Source organism: Astatotilapia calliptera, chromosome 7, assembly GCF_964374335.1.
Source record: "Astatotilapia calliptera chromosome 7, fAstCal68.1, whole genome shotgun sequence".
Taxonomy (NCBI): Eukaryota; Metazoa; Chordata; class Actinopteri; order Cichliformes; family Cichlidae; genus Astatotilapia; species Astatotilapia calliptera.
Genome location: NC_137428.1, coordinates 59,065,444 through 59,085,251, shown reverse-complemented (window position 1 = coordinate 59,085,251; position 19,808 = coordinate 59,065,444). Strand labels below are relative to the sequence as shown.

The following is a 19,808-nucleotide window of genomic DNA, read 5'->3' as shown; positions in this document are numbered from 1 at the left end:
ATTTCTACTCTCCCATGGTGTCTTGTTATGGTCTTAATCGGGGCGTGGGCAGCATTTTAACACCAGTTGATGTTACGTAGAATAAGAATATGTTGCATTATTGATGATTAATATTTAACACACAATTCAAGTAGGATAAAGGGCTCGTTGTGTTATCATCTGCATGTTCCTCGGTGGAGTTAAATACTACAGTCATGTGTTATGAGGCATATGATTTTTTTCTCTCTCAAGTAATTCCAGAGCTGATCCAGTGCTTCTGTTGAAGAGAAAAAATATAGCCTCGGGACCCCCATTTATTACAGTTTATGATGTTCAGTTTAGCAGCATTCAGACCAATAAGAGTTAACAAGACATTTATGAAATAACTAATGAATTACTGCATCTGGGGACAGCAGAGATACAGCAGTTCTCGGGTAAATATAGAATCGGCTCATCCTGTGCTTGCAGTTGGTGCAGTGTCCTCTTTACGCAGGTTACCACATGTGTGTCAGAGGAGCAGAGGGATCTTTTAAGGATGACAGAAAACTTGTGTAAAGTGATCTGCTCGGGGAAACCCTGGGGCTGATTAAAATGGAGCTGAAGGAATGATAATAAGTCTGAAATATCAGAGTTCAGATGGTGTGAGAGATTGTGGTAGATATGCTGTGTTGCTTTAGAAGACGCTCACTGAACCATTAATGGAATACAACAGATTTTTAGGTCACAACAAGGGGGGAAAAAACTGGTTCCTCAGCCCTGTGTTTACAATCTCAATGAATGTGTGTAACATGTCTGCTGTGTTAGCGTGCCTCTCTACCATGGCGTTGACCCCCTGCTGGTGCTCCGCTACTGTTGCAGCCTTGTTCCTTGAGTTGTTTGAGGCCTGTAACAACAGGAAAACAAAAGCATTTTTTTCTAAGCAGGGGGCACCTAAGTGGGCCACACTAGTGCGCCCCACATTTATGTCCCCGTCTGTCCAAACTGAAGGAGAGAGTTGTCTGCAGCCTCAAAAAAGAAGGGGGGAAACATGCCCGCTCTTTCTAAACTGTGTCTTTATATCTCCCCTGACTGTTGGTAGCCACGGGCTTTCACAAAGGAGACTATTGTTTGTTTGGTGGGGAGAAAGCATGGGCATTTTGTTTCAATCATTTCTGGAAGTCTTATGTTTAACATGGTGGGGGCTTAGCACGCTTCCTGTAGCTGGAAGCAGTCTTGTTCCCTGTGTCCATTTCCCAGCCTCTGCACTGGCATCTGTTCTCTCTGCCCTCTGTGTCGACTTCTGAATGCTCCAGGTTTATAGTGTGTTCACACCTGTGGAGGTTTTCTTTTTGATTAAGCTGCAGCTTTTGGTGTCATAGCAGGACAAGCTATACGAGCTGAAAGTGTGTTCAAATGTAGTTTTTGTGCTTTGTGCCCAACATAAAAAACCCGCCCCCAGATCTTTCTCCATCTTCCCGTAAGTCCCAAATAAACCCTCCTGCCTCATGCTTGCTAACCACTGCAGCGTCTTTGAGTCCTCTTGCAGCGCTTTGATGACACTTCACCTCTCCTATATGCACTGACTCCTCCTTAATCCGACTTAGAGCTAATCTATCGCCGAGGGATGTGATCCGGCACTAAACACTAGGTTTGATTGTCGCAGAGCAGGGGAATCTCAGCCCTTAGTCACTGTCCCTCATCACGCATAGAATGCATGTCTTGATCATTTTTGTGTTTTAAATCTCCCTAAAAAGCCGCATCCCTCTGCTGCATGTCTAGTTTAAAACACTAAAAAAAACAGTCTGATTCTTCTTCTTTTTACAGCGCATATTTTTATATTAAGCAATTATTTCCCAATATGCCTCCTCTTATTGTCTCCCTTTGTGGCTCTCTCTCTTTTTTTAGTTTTCTTTTGCTTTAATAATCTTTTGGTTTCATTACTGGAAAAAGAAAAAGCCCAGCTGTAGCTGTCCTCTAGTGAAAATGTCAAACCCAGAGTTTTACAATAACACGATGAAGCACGATACACCAGACAAAACTCCTCATTTGGCATGTGTTAATTAGGAAGGACTTGCTCAAGTCCGAGAGCCTAGGAAAGAGAGGAAAAAGAAAACTTTATGGCTTATATGCAGATTCTGCTTCATGCTTACAGACCACACACTGACCCATCGGGGAGCACTTTAACGATAAACAAGTGTGATGTGGCAGTGGTGCTTCGTTTGAGAGTCATACAAGCCATGTACCTGCCACACAAGTTGGAGGAAACTCTCTCTCTCACACACACACACACCTCTGTCTAGAAATGTAGATAAAATTAGCAAAGCTTCCACACTACATGCTTTAATCGTTCTTTCATCTTTCTTTCGTTTTCTTGCTCCCTCCTTCCTCTTCTCTCTTCCCTCCTGAAGCTGCTGAGGTCCCTAAAAGGGGCAAAGAAAGTTGAGTGTATTTGTGTGTGTGGGATGGGGGGGAAGAGAAGGAGAGACGGGGGAGAAGGAGGAGGAGGAAGAACTGAACTCTCCACCCACCCTGAAAAGAGGAGGTGAAAAAATGGGGATAGAAGCATGATGTCACAGGCAGCCAATAGGAAGTGTGGGCTGGGGACTGTTTAAGGCCTGTCAGCTGTCCTGCTCCATCCACATAGGCAGTGTGAGGTCAGGCACAGCTTTATCCATCCTCTGCCCCATGTCTGGTCACCGGTCTCTAGCTTCTGACCTTTGAGTCCACGCTCTATGTATGGCATATGAAGGTCCTGAAGCGAGGTCTCACTTAATGCTCTAGCTGAACTGCCATTGAAACACTGCCCCAAAACCAAATATGGTACAGATTAGGTGGAGAGCTGCAGTTTGTCATTTTGTATTGTTTCCACACGCTCTTTATCATGACTACTGTTTGTGTTCGAGGCCAGAAGTGAATGGGGGACTTGCGTCATGGTAAAATCCGATTAACACCGAAACTTAGGTTACAAATGAGGAGCTACGTCTGCGTTGAGCCTGTGAGAGAAACTTGCTGAAAGTGACGTAACCCACAGTTTGTTCAGAGACTTGTAAATAGTAGTTCATTCCCGCTGCAAGGCTTTGTGCAACTGGCATGATGTTGGGTGTTGCTGTTACTCAATTACTAATAAGGATAAACCTTAACAAGTCCATTGTTGACGACACTGTAGTGGTCCTTTAGTGTCGTTCGTGGCTTTACGTTGACATGGTAAGCCACCCTTTTGGGCTTATTGTCATTTTAAGACACATGGATTTAATGGGATGTTTAAGGTAAAGTAGCCCTTATTTATGATATCCAGTCACACCCTTTTGATGTGAAAGGATCGAGTGAGAATGAGCTAATTGCTGAATGCTGCCAAACATTTCCCGTCACCGGTCCTGTTTGGCCTTATCAGCGTGCATGTCAGTAGTAAGTGCCTCTATTCTTCTGTGTTGTTCAACTGTTTATGAGGAAAACTGCAAACCTTTAGCTCCTTGTGCCAAAAGGAAATGTTCAAAACAAGCATGAGGTTTGTGTGTATTCTACTGGATCAGTACAATACTGTTTTACTGTGACATCATCTGGGACTGTGGTATCTTATCAGGCCATTACACTTGAAAGACCTAGCCTTAAGTCTCAGTGCAGGCTCTCTAGATAAAGAGAGTGATTCATCCTAACTCTGGTGCTTGTCCTTTGTTTTTCTGTGCATGAACACTCAAGAATTCTGCTCAAGAATTCTGCTCTTGCTCTTGACGAAGGCAGTCGCACTTTTCTCCTCTCCTCTCCTCCCCTCCCTTAGTTTCCCTGCTTAGCCTCTTGTGTCCTTGTCTAGTCTCGTGTTTTTTGTATTACTTTTCCCTGGAACACTCTCTCACAGTCCGTTCTCTAAAACTTAAAAGAGAATTATGGATTTGATCAACTGGTCCCTGAATGCAATTGGCACCCCTTTCTCAATGAGAAGTTTGGGCTTGGGTGAGCCTGAGTGCTGAAGATATCTACCTATTCGGAACCATGATAACAGGGTTCTTGCTGATCGGAGCTGGCCTGACGTATCGAAGAATTAAGGAAGCGGAACCGGCTGTTCAAACCCCCACAATGCTGCCCGCTGGGATTGAAATGATGGGATGAGGCGTGAGTTTCTCAAAATGGGCTCATTGAGTGCAGCACGGATAAGATCTTGGAGAAGCTTATCTTTCCTCATGTGGTGCATTTTCCATTGTTATACCTCTCTGACCTGTCTTCCCCATGTGATGTTTTTGTGTAATGTACGTATGGTCGGAGGGTAAGATGGCGCCGCCATTGTGTGCAATAGGTCGGCAGCCTTAACATGAAATTTCCCCTCGTGGGACTAATAAAGGTATATCAAATCAAATCGAATCTTGCTTCTATAACAACATCAAAGGGAGGAAAAAGGAAATCCTTAACCCAGATGTTATTCATGAAGCGACTATTGGGATCGGTGGCTCCATTAAGGTGCCAAATACTGAGGTGTGTATCCTAAAGAAAAGAGAGCGATGCACTGAAGAGATGGGCAGAGTAACAACACTGCAGTCTGCCTGTGTGTGCCAACAACCAGAAAGTGTCTGCAGACATACAGAGGTTTTAATGTGGGCTGTATAACTTTTTTTTAACTTCTAAAATGTTTTTATTTAAAGTAATCTCAAGCAATTTTAGGCTTTATCATCCTCTCGCTATCACAGAGGAGCAATCAACTAATGGCCTCCTCAGTGCTAGCAGAGATCTCAATTTTAACCTGGTGGGAGTGCTTGCAATGAGCACAAACATATCCCCATCAGCTTTTTAGCTCAAGGCAAATGTTGCTGTGCTTAATCGGGATTAGGACCTCTTTGAAGTCGATGTGAAATGAAGATTTGTCATGTTGAATCCAGACGTCATGCAAGCAGGGATAATGTATGCCGGATGGCGCACCAGGATGAAGTCTGGGCACCGTGTGTCAGAGTTGTCGATTGTCATTTACAGAAATATGCTCTGGTATGAGAACCGTTACTGTTCTCTGATGTTCCGATGATGATTGGCTACGATTGTCTGCAGACTAAGATGTTACACATTTCCCTGATTGCAACTTGTACAAGCAGCACTAAAATTCAGGAGTGTTTTAAAGGTGTTTATTAAAGTTTAGATTGGAGTGGGTTGGAATATGTTGAGAATCAAGATTGGTCCATATGGCTGGAAGTTCTGTCTGGTGGCATGTGGGTACACAGCCAGGTTTTAAACTGTGCCTGCAAACATCCAGCGCTTGAGCCAAAGGAAGCACCAAGTTGTTCATTTTATGACCAGCTATGTTGTTTTTTTTTCCAGTGTTGCGAAATAAATCTGTAACGATTCATCTTACAGTGTATACATGTAACTAACAGCTATGAAGACAATCACTTAACAGGAGGGATTAGAGTGCAATGCGGGCTCTTACTAACCCTGACCAGTCACTCGGCTTGCAAAACAGTTAGTCAACAGAGGAGTGCCAGGAAACGCACTGTATTTAATGAAAGAGATCTGGGAAGGCAGGTATTTTTAGAAGGCACCTTTAGTAAGAGGAAACACCTCAGAACCTCTGAAAAAATGCCCAACTTCTCTGCAAAGTTTCTCTTTCCATCCTTAATGTCTATCTAAGGACCTTATTTAGCTTGTTAAGTTCAGTGCCTGCAGCTGAAACATTTCTGTAAATCTCTGTGAAGTCTTCATGACCAGATCAACTTTAGACATGTCAGGCGAAGCACTTACTTGCCAACCATTAGGTACGAGTCACACAGTCAGTTTTTGCAATAATGCCTTCTTTAGATTTGTCAGTGCAGCTGAATGTGCTTTTAATTTGAACTCCCCCTCTGAGTCATGACAACCACTAGATGTGAGTCTTGAGGATAATTTGGAGAGCTGCTGGAGAGGCTCATCTTCATGGCTACAAAAAACACTCCAGGGGTGATGAGCTGGGACTGTGGGGCTATTAGTCGACTAGAAGTCAGGCCCACAGGGATTCAGAAGGTCAGCTTTGATACAGAGAAAGGCCCCACTATTTGACTTCCATCTAATATTCTTTTCTAATGAAACTGGGGAAATTACTAAAACTACTATTTGTTATCGAAACAGTTGCCAATTAATTTTCTGTCACTCTAACTGACCTGTCCAATCTTGTAATTCTAGCTTGAAGCAGTTAATGCATACTGCTTCAAGCTAGAATTACAAGATAGAAGAAGGTTATGGTGTTCAAACACCGAATTATTTAACATGGGTGCATCTCTAACTTTAATATAAAGACCTCGATTAACTAAATGTTTGGGCTTTTTACTGTTCAATGATTAGTTAGAATGAGGATTTTGCCTGGTAACATCCGAATGCATAAAATATATTAATCTGTGTGGTAAAATGTCACTTTTGAAGGATATTCTTACTCACTTTTTCCATTGTTTTAGCACTTTAATAGCTTTCAGGCCGTCCTCTGTCTCTACAGTGATAAAAACAAAGTTCTTACATATGGTGCTGCATACCTGTGTCTTTTTAGTGGGTGCAATCAATCAACAACAAAGCAACAACAACAACAACAACAACAGCTGCAGATTGGGCCAAGGCCCGAGGGCCTAAAGAAGGTGTGTGTGTGTGTACGGGCGCATGTGTGCGTGCCTGTGTGTTGTTGTTGTGACTGAGCTCGAGTGAGGGGAAATACCACGCATGCCTGAACACACAGACCAGCACATAGTTGTGTGAAAAACACATTGCTGTTCTTTAGAGGGCATGGGAGTGGAAAAGACCCAGAATCAGTGGGACAGGGAGAAATGGGCTCACACACACCTTTGTGCGCAGGCCCGAACAGAGATTTAGGCAAGCTCATCTGAGCCAGCTGTCTGCACGAGAAAATCGCATCATGATGCCGTGCAGCGTTCCTCTTCCAAACAAAACCCCCTCTGATCAGCGAAACGGTCGATCTTGCCGAACGTGCGCAGCCAGACACAATCTGCCTGAAAAAGTATTTAAAAAAGAAAAAACAAAACCTCTTTAGATTAGATCGTCCCAGCACTTAAGACTCTATCGCTGTAGGAGTGAGATCGCACTGGAATCTCTGATGTGGTTTGCCTTTGGCTGTGAGCAGAGGAAGCATCCTCTCTCCAGCCGCTCGGGCTGATGTGCTTTAAACAAGTGTCTGGAGTGATCCACTGGGGGCTCCCGGGGAGGATCGGGTTGCCGGATGAGGATGTGGCCTGATTGAGCTCAGGGAGATGGGAGGGTCAGCCTGGGATCTGGACTTAAACAGGCCCTGATAGGCCCTGCTGTTTGCTACTGTACAGTTGAGCTACCTTGCAGTCTGCTTTCAGAGCTGGTAACCTGAGCTCAAATGCCTTGACTGTGCACAGACAGGCTGTGCATCCCCCCAGTGCAGTGGATCACTGTAGCGTGCAGTCGAGTGAATGCTTTCATAAATGGAGGTGATATAGAGATACATTTAATTACGTCCTGATGAAGCTACGACCCCATTTATAACGTAAAGCAGCACCGGCGGTGTGATTGACGCCTGATGTGCATGGCTTCTATCCTAACAGCCTTCATAGGCAGTCACAGCAAAGTACTGTATGTGGTGGTTGTGTTCTTTTTATGAATGTGCAATATTTTCAAAGCGCACATTTTGTGTTAATTATAATGTATTTGTATGGTTTTGTTTCAAACTGACGCGTTTTTAAAATCACTGCCAGTTTAAATGTTACCTATTACATCCTGAAAGGTTGTCCCACCTTCCGCGTAGCCCAGCCAGGTTTGTTATTTACGAATGTTCCACTAAAGGGTCTGTTCAGGTTTTTCCTTAACTTATGGTTTCTCTAAATCTGTGGAAAGGTCATGCTTAATCACTATGGTTACGACTCCCCCTCCCAGTGCCTGCTCAAGAGAGGACTTGTTTACCATCTCTGCTCCAGACTCAATAACATGTCAGTCATCTGGAAAAGAACCTCCCCTCCCAGCTGCTATTGGTCCAGCAGACAGCTAACAGTGTAAACCCTACCCACCTATATTCGGCACCCCCTCCTTCTCCCCTGAGCCCCACTGTGAATAATGAATGATTTCCTAGCTGTCTGTCGGTCTTCCTACTTATTCTAAATGACTCCGGGAAGACGCACTGAACTTTGATGTGCAGAATGACTTAAAGAATGAAACATTGCTTGTTGGATAATTTGAACGTTTCGGCATGACTGCACCTGGTTGGTTTAGGGTTAGTGTAACATTTTACCGCATTACTTATATTTTCACGCGTACTTCATCTTCAGAGGTGGTAGTGGCCAGCTGGCTGTAAACATGTCACCAGCCTTCCAGTGTAAACAGTGTAGTAGTCTACTTGCACAGTGTGCTCTCCGGCAAACAAGACATGACTCGCATTCAGATGAGGAGAATTGCTGCACTGCAATCCTCTTCCTCTCAAGTAATGCACCAGTTTGAACCAATAACATTGAACCTTCTCACCCATCAGACAGACACACACACACACCCTCCTGAAAACAAACAGTGTTGAAATTGAACCATCTTGTTATAAGATTAAAGCTGCTTTTTGGTTCATACAGTGTTGAGGTGAGTGCTGTGGGTTCAGTAGGGGGCTATGGGTGGTGGGAAACAAATGCACTTCCTATAAAATCTGTTGTATGCCTACATTTTTCTCATATTGTATTTGCATTTTCCATGTCTGTAAGATTTTCTCTCCTCTGACTGCTCTGTAATCGTGTTTGCAGCTAGTTGTGGAAGTTGTTAATAGGGATTAACATTCTCCTTGTTGAATTCTCCGTAGCCTGGAACATTCTGCAGATTCTTCTCATAGCCCGGCAGCTGGATAATACCTTTAGAACAAAAACTAAACTTGTCAGCCTGTCTCCCTATTAGCAATGCTTCCTCCCCCTGCTGCTGTATTTAATGGTGACTATAGCCAGGGCCTCGCCAGCTCCTCAGAAGTAGATTCCTCTGTGCGGATTGTTGTGCCATTTACTACTAATGAAACGAACCTGGCCACTCCTCGTGTCGCAGCGGTCTGGTGAACAGCGGGGGTAGGCTGTTGGTTGGCTCCGATGTTTGACCAGACAGTGTTTGCGGAGGGAGAGAGGAGGGTTGTGTAAGTACTGTGAGAGAGGAACAACATTATAAGGTCCCCTAACCCAACAATCAGCAATCTGACTTTTCTGCAGGGAGGTGGGGGTGGGATTTGCAAGTTTTGAAAAGGTTACTTAATGCAGTGTGTTCTCAAAAAGGGTCAAATCCAGACCTGCTGATGCTCCTGATGCATTTTAGTTCATATTAAACATTTACCCGGGGGACTACAAGGATGATGACAACTTATCTTAAGAGGAGACCCTTGTTAGGTAGTCCCTTTCCTTTGAAGTAGTGGAAACCTACATTACCCAGCATAGCTATGTGTAGAGAGCAGCAGCGTGGAAATAGGGCTGCATTACGACCATCTATAAATAGGGGATTGTATCCTTGATACCACGGGTTGTTTGGTCACGCAGTGAAACCGGGTCGACTTATATGGATTTAAGACAGTTACTCCCCCTCCTCGCCTCTGTCTGCTTTCCTCTGTAGGAAGGTATGCATGTTTGGGATTTTTTCTTCATTGAGGAGTTGTTTAAAATGATGCAGAAAGAAGCTCCAATAAGGCTCATTAGAGTTTGCTTTGGCTGCCCCCTTTTGGTAGGATTCCAAGAAAATGAAGCCACGCTGTGTTTTTTTTCTTACTAAATGTGAAGCACCAGTTGGCCTGCTCTGGCATACTAGAGTCAGCATCATGTTTCTAATCAAATCATAGCTGCTACATGCGAGTATGTGAGTGTGTTGGCATTTGATGCTGTAGTTTAAAAAAAAGATCTTTGGTATTTGTACTGGACCCAATCCAAAACAGTTAGATACACTATTGGTGAAAATATACTGTTTGTGAAGGAGCCGCTCGACTCCTGTCGTCACAGAAAATGTGCGTAGAGGAGGATATACATAGCATTATGGCCTTTCCCACGCTGAGTATTATACTCATGTCATCATGCAAATACTTGTTGTGGTGGTGCAGTATAGAACTATAATTATGATTACGAATTATAATGTGGCATGTAATTAAACTAATGATTTAAATACGCTGTTCAGTAGCTTTCTGGTCATATAACTCATTCAAATTTTAGTGATTCCAGTACTTCAAATGCTTGAATTTTTTTTGTCATTAACTACTGAAACAACCAATATGTGGCCCATAATAAGAACACTTATTGAGAATAGGTTCTTGTTTTTTTAAAAAGAAAAAACACATTTCTTAAATTTTTGTAACTAACTTAAAAATATTAAAGTGAAGGGAGATTTTGTAAATGAAAAAATGGGAATTCTAAATTGATTATTTTTATTTATTTATTTAAAATGGAATATCTGTGTAGGCATACATACTTTTACTTGCACATTGCAATGATGATCAGAACACCTCTTTCCAATCAGTTTAACAAAGGTAAAGACCTAAAGGTTTATTAAAGAAGCTATAATTTAGTGATGGAGATTTCATACAACTGTGTGCATTACCTCCTTCAAAGAATATTGCTGATAATTTTTGTTTTGATAATATAAGAAAGATGTATTTGAGAAACCTTGCAGAAATGAAAGTCTCAGACTGAGTATGCATTTATTCCGCAGCAGTGCTGATCTGTACCGTGAACCGTTTCAACCTGCACAGATGTTTTGTGAAGCAAGGGGAAGTACCCTTCCAGAGATTAGCCCAACACAAGGGTTTAATTTTCTTTACTGATTAACAAATTGAACACAAATGAAACGCAATGCACCCAAACCTGCCTTTAATTTAAAATCAAATAAACAAGCGGAGCAGAGAGTCCTTTTCTGCAGCGTACACAAATATTCACATATCTACATGCATGCTAACACGTTGGACACACATGTGCACTCTTCATTCAGACAATGGCGTGTGTTACGAGGAAGGCTGAAACAATATGAATGAAGTAATTTGTGTATTGTCATGGCTGTGCGAATTTTAATAATAATATAAAAATAACACATAAAACATATTGATGGCGTGTGTGTACTCGTGTTTTCTTTAAGCTCTGACTGCATGGAGAAATCACAGTTCCTCTGCCTCATTTTTTCACTTCATTTTATGCAAAGAAATTTATCTTGTAGTCAAAAGCACAACAATAAATGGTAAACCCTTACGTTCTCAAAATCTAAATAACAAACGTCTGTGGAGGCCGCAAAAAGCATTGCTCTTTCCAAATAGTTTCTATGTAAATTAGGCAGATTTAAGAAACGGCGATAAATAACAATTAACAAAAAACAATAGATTTATTATCTGTTACAGAGGGCAGCTTCCCCCCCCCCTCCCCCCCCCAAGTGACTCCTCAGCTGCTATTTGTATAAAGTACAGTGTCACCAGGCCTTTCACAACCACACAGATTCCCACAGACACAGACACACACAGTCCAGGTGTTTTGTCTATGGAAGTAGGCTTATCTAAAACTAGGGCACCCCTGTGTCTCATGATTAGCTAGCGGTGGGAAACGTCTGCTTTCTTCTCTTTACATCTGTTTTTCCTGAGGAGACTTTCTGTGAATAGGCTACAGCAAAAAAAATAAATGCTTTTGAACATTAAAAACAGACGTTTCCTTTTGCTTTTGCTGTTTTTCATATGTCACTGTTCATTTAGAGTAAGACAGATGGGATTAACACAAGTACTTAGGACTACATACAAGCAAAGATCGGGGTTTTGTAGTGTGTTCTTAGCTGAATGAGTACTTTCTCATAACTGTAGTCTTTCCTGCATCAAAGTTTGGACTTGGAAACACTTATTCTCTAGTGATGACGACTCGTATATTAACCGTCCCGTTTCAAGCTCAGTCAGATAAATCTGACTAACTGTCTGTCCTTCCAAGCAATGGGAAAATGCCGCGCTTTATTGATAACATATTGTTTGCTGCTTGGTTTCTGAGTGATGCCCAAAAAACAGTGACTATTATTCATGGGGCTCGAGCTTAATTCGAAACACCCTGCACAATCATTTTCTGTGGGAAGTGATTCTTTGTTAGACGCTGTAATAGAAAGGGTGTGATTCTCTTCCACCATGACAGAATATTTGAAAGTAAAAGAATGCATTGTTCTTGCCTAAAACCAAACACAGCAGGCCCAAGAAGTCAAATATCTCCTCCTTATCTCCTCCTTTTAATGCGATGTCTAACTTTTTTTTGCTTTTCAATTGGGTGTCTTGCTATTTCTCTTCCTACATCCGGCTTTCCATGTATATGGATGGAATGATGCTTTCTGCAGACCTGTGTATATGGAACATTATCCTTGCATACTTTCTTTGTTTAGGGTGTTCTCAAGCCATTCTATATGTCTGACACTTACTTACCGTGTCTTTCTCTGTCTCTGTCAGTTTGCCCGAAACAATGTAGGCTTGCCTGTACGGACAAGGGGGAGTGTTGCCACAACCAGTGCCTCGGTAGCTGCACCGAACCCAACAATGACATGTCCTGCTCCGCCTGTCTCCACTACTACCACGAGGGTCGGTGTGTCCCAAACTGTCCCCCGGGCACCTACAAGTTTGAGGGCTGGCGCTGCATTACCATGGAACTGTGCGCTCAAGTGCATCTGGCCAGCGATTTTCACTTTGTCATCCACGATGGAGAGTGTATGCTCGACTGTCCCTCTGGCTTCACACGTAACGAGACTAATCGGTAAAGATGAATCCTTTATTCTTACTTTAGGCCCTGATCATTTGGAAATACCATGGTAACATATACGTTAACGTAAATACATTCACATTATATTAAGTGTTTTCCAGGCTTGCCCATCATTCTTAATACTCTGTATTTGAATTTGTAAGGGTTATAACCTGACTGCTATCAAAAGGAGAGCCACAGGTCTTGGTATTGTTTCTGAAGTAGATGCATGTTTATTCTGCAGTGCCCACATACACTAAAGCACTGTGCACTTAGGCATAATGAATCTATTTGCATGAAGTATCCTTCAGCTGAACTTCACCTGACCTCGGCTCTTCAAAAACTTCCTTTCTGCAAAACTGGAAGTGCTAGAGGTTTTAGAGTATGCGGGCTATTAATGTTTCAAGGTTTTTCCCAGACTACTTAGAAAGTGTAAAATGTGCTCAACACTTGCCACTGGTAGATTTTACAGGCTAGCAAATAAAGGTATTAAGAAGAGACTTGGCTTGAGTGTCCTAAAACTTCCTGTACTTAACATCTCCCAACCAAGGAGATATATATATATATATATATATATATATATATATATATATATATATATATATATATATCGAAAGAGAGAGAGAGGAATAAAAACACCCTTTTTGTCCCGTTTTGTCTCTTTCGGATTTGTATGTCTGTAAAGTTTCCATGCAGCCTTTCTGCTGCCGGATATTTTTTTGGCCATACGACTGCTGCTCTGTCTCTGAGGTCAACACAATGAGTCACTCTCTCACGAAACCGAGTTCAGTCAAGGGCCCATAAAAGATTAAACTCTCCGTGTGAGAGGTGACCTTGTATCATGCACTGAAATTATTTGCATGAATTCTCTGGAATGCTTGGGAGCTGGGGAGTGAGCAAATTTTTTTCAGGGTGTGGTAGAAAAAGTTTTTCTCTGTATTTCTGACACTTTGTTTTTTTGTTTAGTTTTTTCACATGGCTCTTCTTGCTCATTCACCCCTATATTTGCTTCTTCTTTATACAGTATGCTATGCAGTGCTTGTAATGGCCCGTGTGATAAGGTCTGCAGATCCACTGTCATCGATTCTGTGAATGCTGCCGAGTTCCTGCAGGACTGCACCGTCATCGATGGCAATCTGGACATCAATATCCGCCGTGGAAGTGAGTGCAGCTCTGTACAATGAACATTCCTCTTAGAAGCACATGTACTTTACATTTTGGTGTGGACTTCACTACACTGCTATGCTGCAGCTAAGCAAACTATAGCTTTGTACACTTAAAATGATGAGTGTGAGCCAGTGAATTATTTAACTTGGCCAGAATCTGCTACATGGTACTTAATAGTAAACTTTTACTGTCTACACTCACTATACTACAGCTTGTTGCACTTGACTTCCCTACATTTATTATGTTTGGAGGTATAGTAAAAGCAGAAGGGCCGGGTGGAGCAACATCACATGTGCTTTTTTGCACTCTAACCCAATTATCACATTATGTTATAATCCTGTTTATTTGTTCAGTTGATAGAGTGGCTCAAAGGTAATCCCTGTATATGGTAAAATGGTAAATGGCCTGTATTTATATAGCGCTTTACTAGTCCCTAAGGACCCCAAAGCGCTTTACATATCCAGTCATCCACCCATTCACACACTGGTGATGGCAAGCTACATTGTAGCCACAGCCACCCTGGGGCGCACTGACAGAGGCGAGGCTGCCGGACACTGGCGCCACCGGGCCCTCTGACCACCACCAGTAGGCAACGGGTGAAGTGTCTTGCCCAAGGACACAACGACCGAGACTGTCCAAGCCGGGGCTCGAACCGGCAACCTTCCGATTACAAGGCGAACGCCCAACTCTTGAGCCACGATCGCCACGATGATAAAGATTAATCCGTTATGTGTTCATTGGCAGATTTGGATGAAGACCAAATTGGTTATCACAGTAGCAATAGATTTTCTTTATAGCTTTTTTGTATTTTTGTGTGACCAAATGTGTTTTGTTTTTCTTTGTTAAATCTCTTGTCCTCAGATAATATAGCCCCCGAGCTTGAGAGATTCATGGGATTGATCCAGACAGTGACGGGCTATGTTAAGATTCGACACTCCGACGCTCTTGGCTCGCTGTCCTTCCTCAAGAGCCTACGTTACATCAAGGGGCAGGAACTCATCGACAAGTAAGGCTCGTCTGCACTTTTAGGCTGTGGTAGCATGCACGTGCGAAGCGAGAGGGAATTAGAGGACAAGAGTGGATCGGAGCCAAGCAGCAAGCATACTGCTTTACATCCATAGATGTCAAACTAACCTCTTGTTGATAAGAATGCTTTTTGCAACACTTTTCACAGATATTGCAATATCCTTATAAAATGTCATGCACAAAGGCTAGATAAGTGACTGTGGCTACTAAGGCAACACATATTTTACAGACAAGGAAGTTAAAAAATACAAATCAAGTTAAAACAACTCAGTCTGAAGCAGGAGCGCTAAACATAACACCAGAAGCAGCCCGGATACAAAGGAGAGTATAAATTTTTTGACTTACTATTGGATTTTCATACGTTTTATGGCTTTTTCTGCCGATAAAGACCTCCCCCACAGCCATTTATACCTTATCAGAATAGTCAGGTGTTAGTTAAAGAATTAAATGACAGAAAATGTTCCTTTTTTTCCACTGTCTATAGAAATCACAGTTTTAAAAATGGAAATGTTTAATCAATCAAGAAAAACAATGCTTACAGGAAATACAGGAAGCAAGCTAGTAGAACGTTTTCTGGGATCTGTTATTTATCATGTATAAAACCTAAGATGTGCTGTTGAAATTGCATCTCTATATCTTACGTTAAGATATCTCAGAGATTAGATGTGTAGATGAACTTCTTTGTACTGACAGGAATGCAAGTTTCACTCATCCGGCCCACTTAGGATCAGGCGGTATGCGGGCCTTTAAAATAAGTTTGACTTCGCTGGTCTAAAGAGGGCTGCTATGATACGTTTCAAATAATGGGGTAGACTTCCATACAAATATGCCTGAAAGACAAAATCTCAGTTTTTGGGGGGTTTTTTTTGCACTCTTGGCTCCGTATGACGCCTGAGGGAACAGCTGTGATTAATATGGTAATAAAACCCCGCCCACCAGAAGCAGCTAATCAGACTAACGTTGGCTTAAATGGAAAGTGACCTTAAAGGGAAACGAGATAAAATGACTCAGTTTATTATTATTATTATTATTATTATCATCTGTTCCAGTAGAGTGTGAAAATTAATACGTTACTGTAATTTAGCACAATAGGTCAATGAAGAGATGAATTAATAATAATATTAATGAAGATAATAATGATGATAATACATTTTCAGTAAGATTTAAACAAAGTTAAATGTACAGTCCATTAGTGTCTTCACTGTGATATTAACACTAGTCCAAGATACGAGTGAAAGTTTTTTTTAGTGATGGCCAAAGGGGTCATGGGGCCTGGCGCCCTTCTTGTTATCATTTCTTCCAGGGTTAAGTTTCACCAAGGAATGCTGTTGAGGGTGGCAGGCATTCCTTTCCCTCTGGAGGTGTTCATCTGTGGTACTTGGACTGGTAGAGCTAAAAGTGTTGGCGTGACAGTTTCTGTTTTATGTCCTCGTCTGTAGTAATGGAGGCTTGTTTTCAGGGAGACACACAAAGCCGAGGCCGTAATATCCACATCTGCTGGTCCTTAGTGGGACCACCAGGTGGCAAAAAAAAGCTCCTTGAACAACATTTAGGGGAACGTTATATCCTGTGAAACACTTTATGTTTGGTTTTTTTGATAGAGACTATACGAGGTGCTTCTTACAGTCTTTTGATCTTTTTCTCCCAGCATGTATTCATTCTCCGCCATCAACAATCAGAATCTGAAGTACTTGTGGAACTGGACTGAGCACAACCTGACTATTAGCAGTGGACGTCTATTCTTCCGTCAGAACCCCAAACTCTGCATGTCTGAGATCTACAAGATGTGGGATAAAACTGGCATAGCTGTGAAGCCAGAGGAAGGGGATTTCCGCAACAATGGCGAAAGAGCCAATTGTGAGTAAATTCGTGTGAATTTTTGGTCCACATTCATTCAGTCATTCAGCTTGTGTGCACGTTTTTACTTTATACATATGTCTCACCGGTGGCCAGGTGAAAGCCATATCTTGAAATTCAAATCCAACATCACATCCAGCCATGTGATCAATCTGACATGGGAGCGCTACCAGCCCCCCAAAAATGGAACCCTTATCAGCTTCATCATTTACTACAAGGAATCGTGAGTACACAAAGGCTTATTATTAGCCTCTGAGCATAAAGTAATTTAGTGTCTTACTTTCATGTCAACTGTCTTTTTTTTTTAATGAAATTCTTTTTTTAATGTATTTTTTTCAGTCCTTTCCAGAACATCACTGAGTTTGATGGCCAGGATGGCTGTGGCTCAAATAGCTGGCACATGGTGGATGTGGATCTTCCTAAAGATAATAACAATGACCCAAATGTCAGACTTCAGCACCTCAAGCCTTGGACTCAGTATGCTATTTTTGTGAAGGCCATCACCCTGCAAGAGAGCGACAAAGATGCCACTGGAGCAAAGAGTGACATCATTTATATTCGCACACACCCATCGTGTAAGTGTGACCATCACTTTTGGTTCTGGCTTCAGTTTTACATTATTATTGTTGCGCAACTATATAAACACATGAACAACATAAAATAATCTAGTCTTTCCCCTGGTACAGTGCCGTCTGTGCCTAAAGATGCCCGTGCATATGGTAATTCCTCAACAAAGCTGGTGGTGAAGTGGTCACCTCCACTTTTGCCCAACGGCAATCTCACTTACTACCTGGTCCGCTGGCAGCGTCAAGCTGAGGATAGGGAGCTCTACCAACATGACTACTGCTCCAAAGGTCTGCACTCCTCCTTATTCTAATAAGCAGCCAATATGTCTTTATTCTCTGACCTTTCAAACCTTTCCAGTTACTTAGCGAAGGCCACTCAGTCTTTCTTGCATCGTACAAACATTATTTGTTTTTTAAACTAATCTTAATGCACAGTTAAAAGAGGACAATCACCTGGAAGAGCTTTAGCTTGCCAAAACAAAAAGCTGGCCATTGTAATTGGTAAGGTTAAATCCCACCCTTGCTAAACACTCTTTTTTCCTGGCTTTTCATTTCATATTTTCTTCAACAGACTTGAAGATCCCAATCCGAATCCCGGCGTCGGAGCTCACAGACATGGAAGAGAACACAAAGCCCACGAAGTCAGACCTAGCAGGGCCAGAAAAGGTCCTGTGCTGTGCTTGCCAGAAGACACCAGAAGAGAAGGACCGTGAGAAGGACGACCGTGTCTTCTTGAAAGTTTTTGAGAATTTCCTCCACAATTCCATCTTTCTGGCAAGGTATGTCACATCAGTGGCCTCCTTAAACCGTTTATAGGCTGTGACCTCCCTTTCAAGTGCAGACAGCTATCAGAGCACTGAATGTAATTGCCTTGTTGGGTCAATGCGAAGACTGAGGTGGTGGAACGGGTTTAATGGCTCCTCTGTGGAGCGAACAAGATCTGAGCATGACGGGTGTGGACGGACCTGACGGACGCTGAGCTGGCCCGCTGAGGCCGGCCCTTTTGTTGGGTGGAGCAGATGAAGGAGACATGCTGAGTAGGTTCCAAAGCCTCCTCAGCACTCATGTGGCTTTTTTATTGCCGCGGCAACGGTGGCACAGGGGTTGATGGGGTCTACCAGGCAGCAATTTGGACAAAACAAACAAACCCAGGAGAGAGACGAGATTAAAGAGTCTCGTTTGGCTACACAATAGCTGCTTATGCTTTTGTTTCCCGCAACAGGACTGACATCTGTGTTGTGTTATCATTTCACTTGCTCGTGGCTATGGATGTTTCAGTGTTCCTCTCCCACAGTTCTCGGATAGGATAGGACAGGATAGACTGATGGATATTCATTTGTTAAAATGATGAAGTTTATTTAATTGAACAGCACTGACCTTTTACTTCGTAGTGCTGTTCATGGAATTTGATCAATATGTTTTGGAGGAAAACTGCTAAAAATTGGCTGAACTGTTATCTATCTACACCTCCTCTTCTCTCTGGCTGTGCTGATTTGTTTCAGTAGAAGTGTCTAGGAAACTGGCGGGTGGCAGGTCCCTGGCCCTCAGCGAGGAGCTCGGCCAGTGTATGCACAGCCTCTCCACTGTAACACAGCCAACATTATTACAAACCACTCTAGGGAAAATGAGGGAGTTTTTTCTTTCTTTCTTTCTCAAAAGTTCAGGGTTTAGACCCAGGGTGAGGGAAAAGAGGGTGCATGAAAACAGAAAGAGAAAGAAAAGGAAATGTTTTCCATTCTGTCCTTCTCAACTCGGCACTTCACGCTACTCCTCCCTTGCATGCTCTCTTTGTCCGAGGCTTTTTTTTCCTCTTTTTTCTTTCCTGTAACGAGGCAGCTGCCAGGAAATGTACAGTGAATCCATCTGGAATCTAAATGAATGAGGGAAGAGCCCCATCAGCCGTAGAAGACAAGTAGAAAATAAGGAAAGCAGACTGATTTATGGGGAAAAGGAAGGGGGCTGCCTCACGATGAATACATACAGATGAGGTGAAAAGGACTCCCTGATGTTGCCTCTTCTTCTATCAGATATTTCACTATTATCCATGATCCTGTTGTATTGTATGAGGTGTCAACTGCTTACAATGTGCCCCACTAACCATAGAGTGAATGTGTAGTCACGGCTTTCCTCTCTGGATTCCGATGCATAAAGGTAGAGCTTTTTTAGCAGGTGAGGTCAGGGCACTGTAGTAACTACAGCTACAAAGCATGTGACAGGTAGCAGATTCTTATTTCACTGTCATTATCGCCCATACAGAAAGTCGAAGCCATAAAATGTCTGTCGCCTGCTCATTTCTTCTTCTTCTTCTTCGCTTTGATGAACGGCTACTGTCAGAGTGAATCAGTGTCACGAGTCTTTTGTCTGTAGTCTCTACCATGTTGTCAGTTTTCATGTATGTGTGATGTAGTCAGTAATAACTAAAAGGCTGGGCTTTGGTTTGCTGGACTGCAGCACTTTTAGCTGTCAGAGAGGAATGCTGACATGTCAGTGAAACTGCCTTTCCCACATTTCTGTCTTTGTCTGTGCACTCCTCTTCCTGCAGGTCGACTTGAAAATAAAACACGCATTCTGTAGCTTTCGC

General features: G+C 42.6%; 1 protein-coding gene across 1 annotated transcript in view; it reads left to right on the top strand.

Annotated features, from left to right (window-relative positions):
* igf1ra (insulin-like growth factor 1a receptor) overlaps nt 1-19,808 on the top strand; it is an 80,203-nt gene that overhangs the window by 40,374 nt on the left and 20,021 nt on the right. The window contains exons 3-10 of the mRNA XM_026176023.2: nt 12,326-12,626; nt 13,636-13,772; nt 14,640-14,784; nt 16,453-16,661; nt 16,758-16,884; nt 17,001-17,236; nt 17,348-17,515; nt 17,799-18,006. Of these exons, the coding sequence (XP_026031808.2) occupies nt 12,326-12,626; nt 13,636-13,772; nt 14,640-14,784; nt 16,453-16,661; nt 16,758-16,884; nt 17,001-17,236; nt 17,348-17,515; nt 17,799-18,006 (1,531 nt within the window). The remainder of the gene's footprint in view (nt 1-12,325; nt 12,627-13,635; nt 13,773-14,639; nt 14,785-16,452; nt 16,662-16,757; nt 16,885-17,000; nt 17,237-17,347; nt 17,516-17,798; nt 18,007-19,808) is intronic.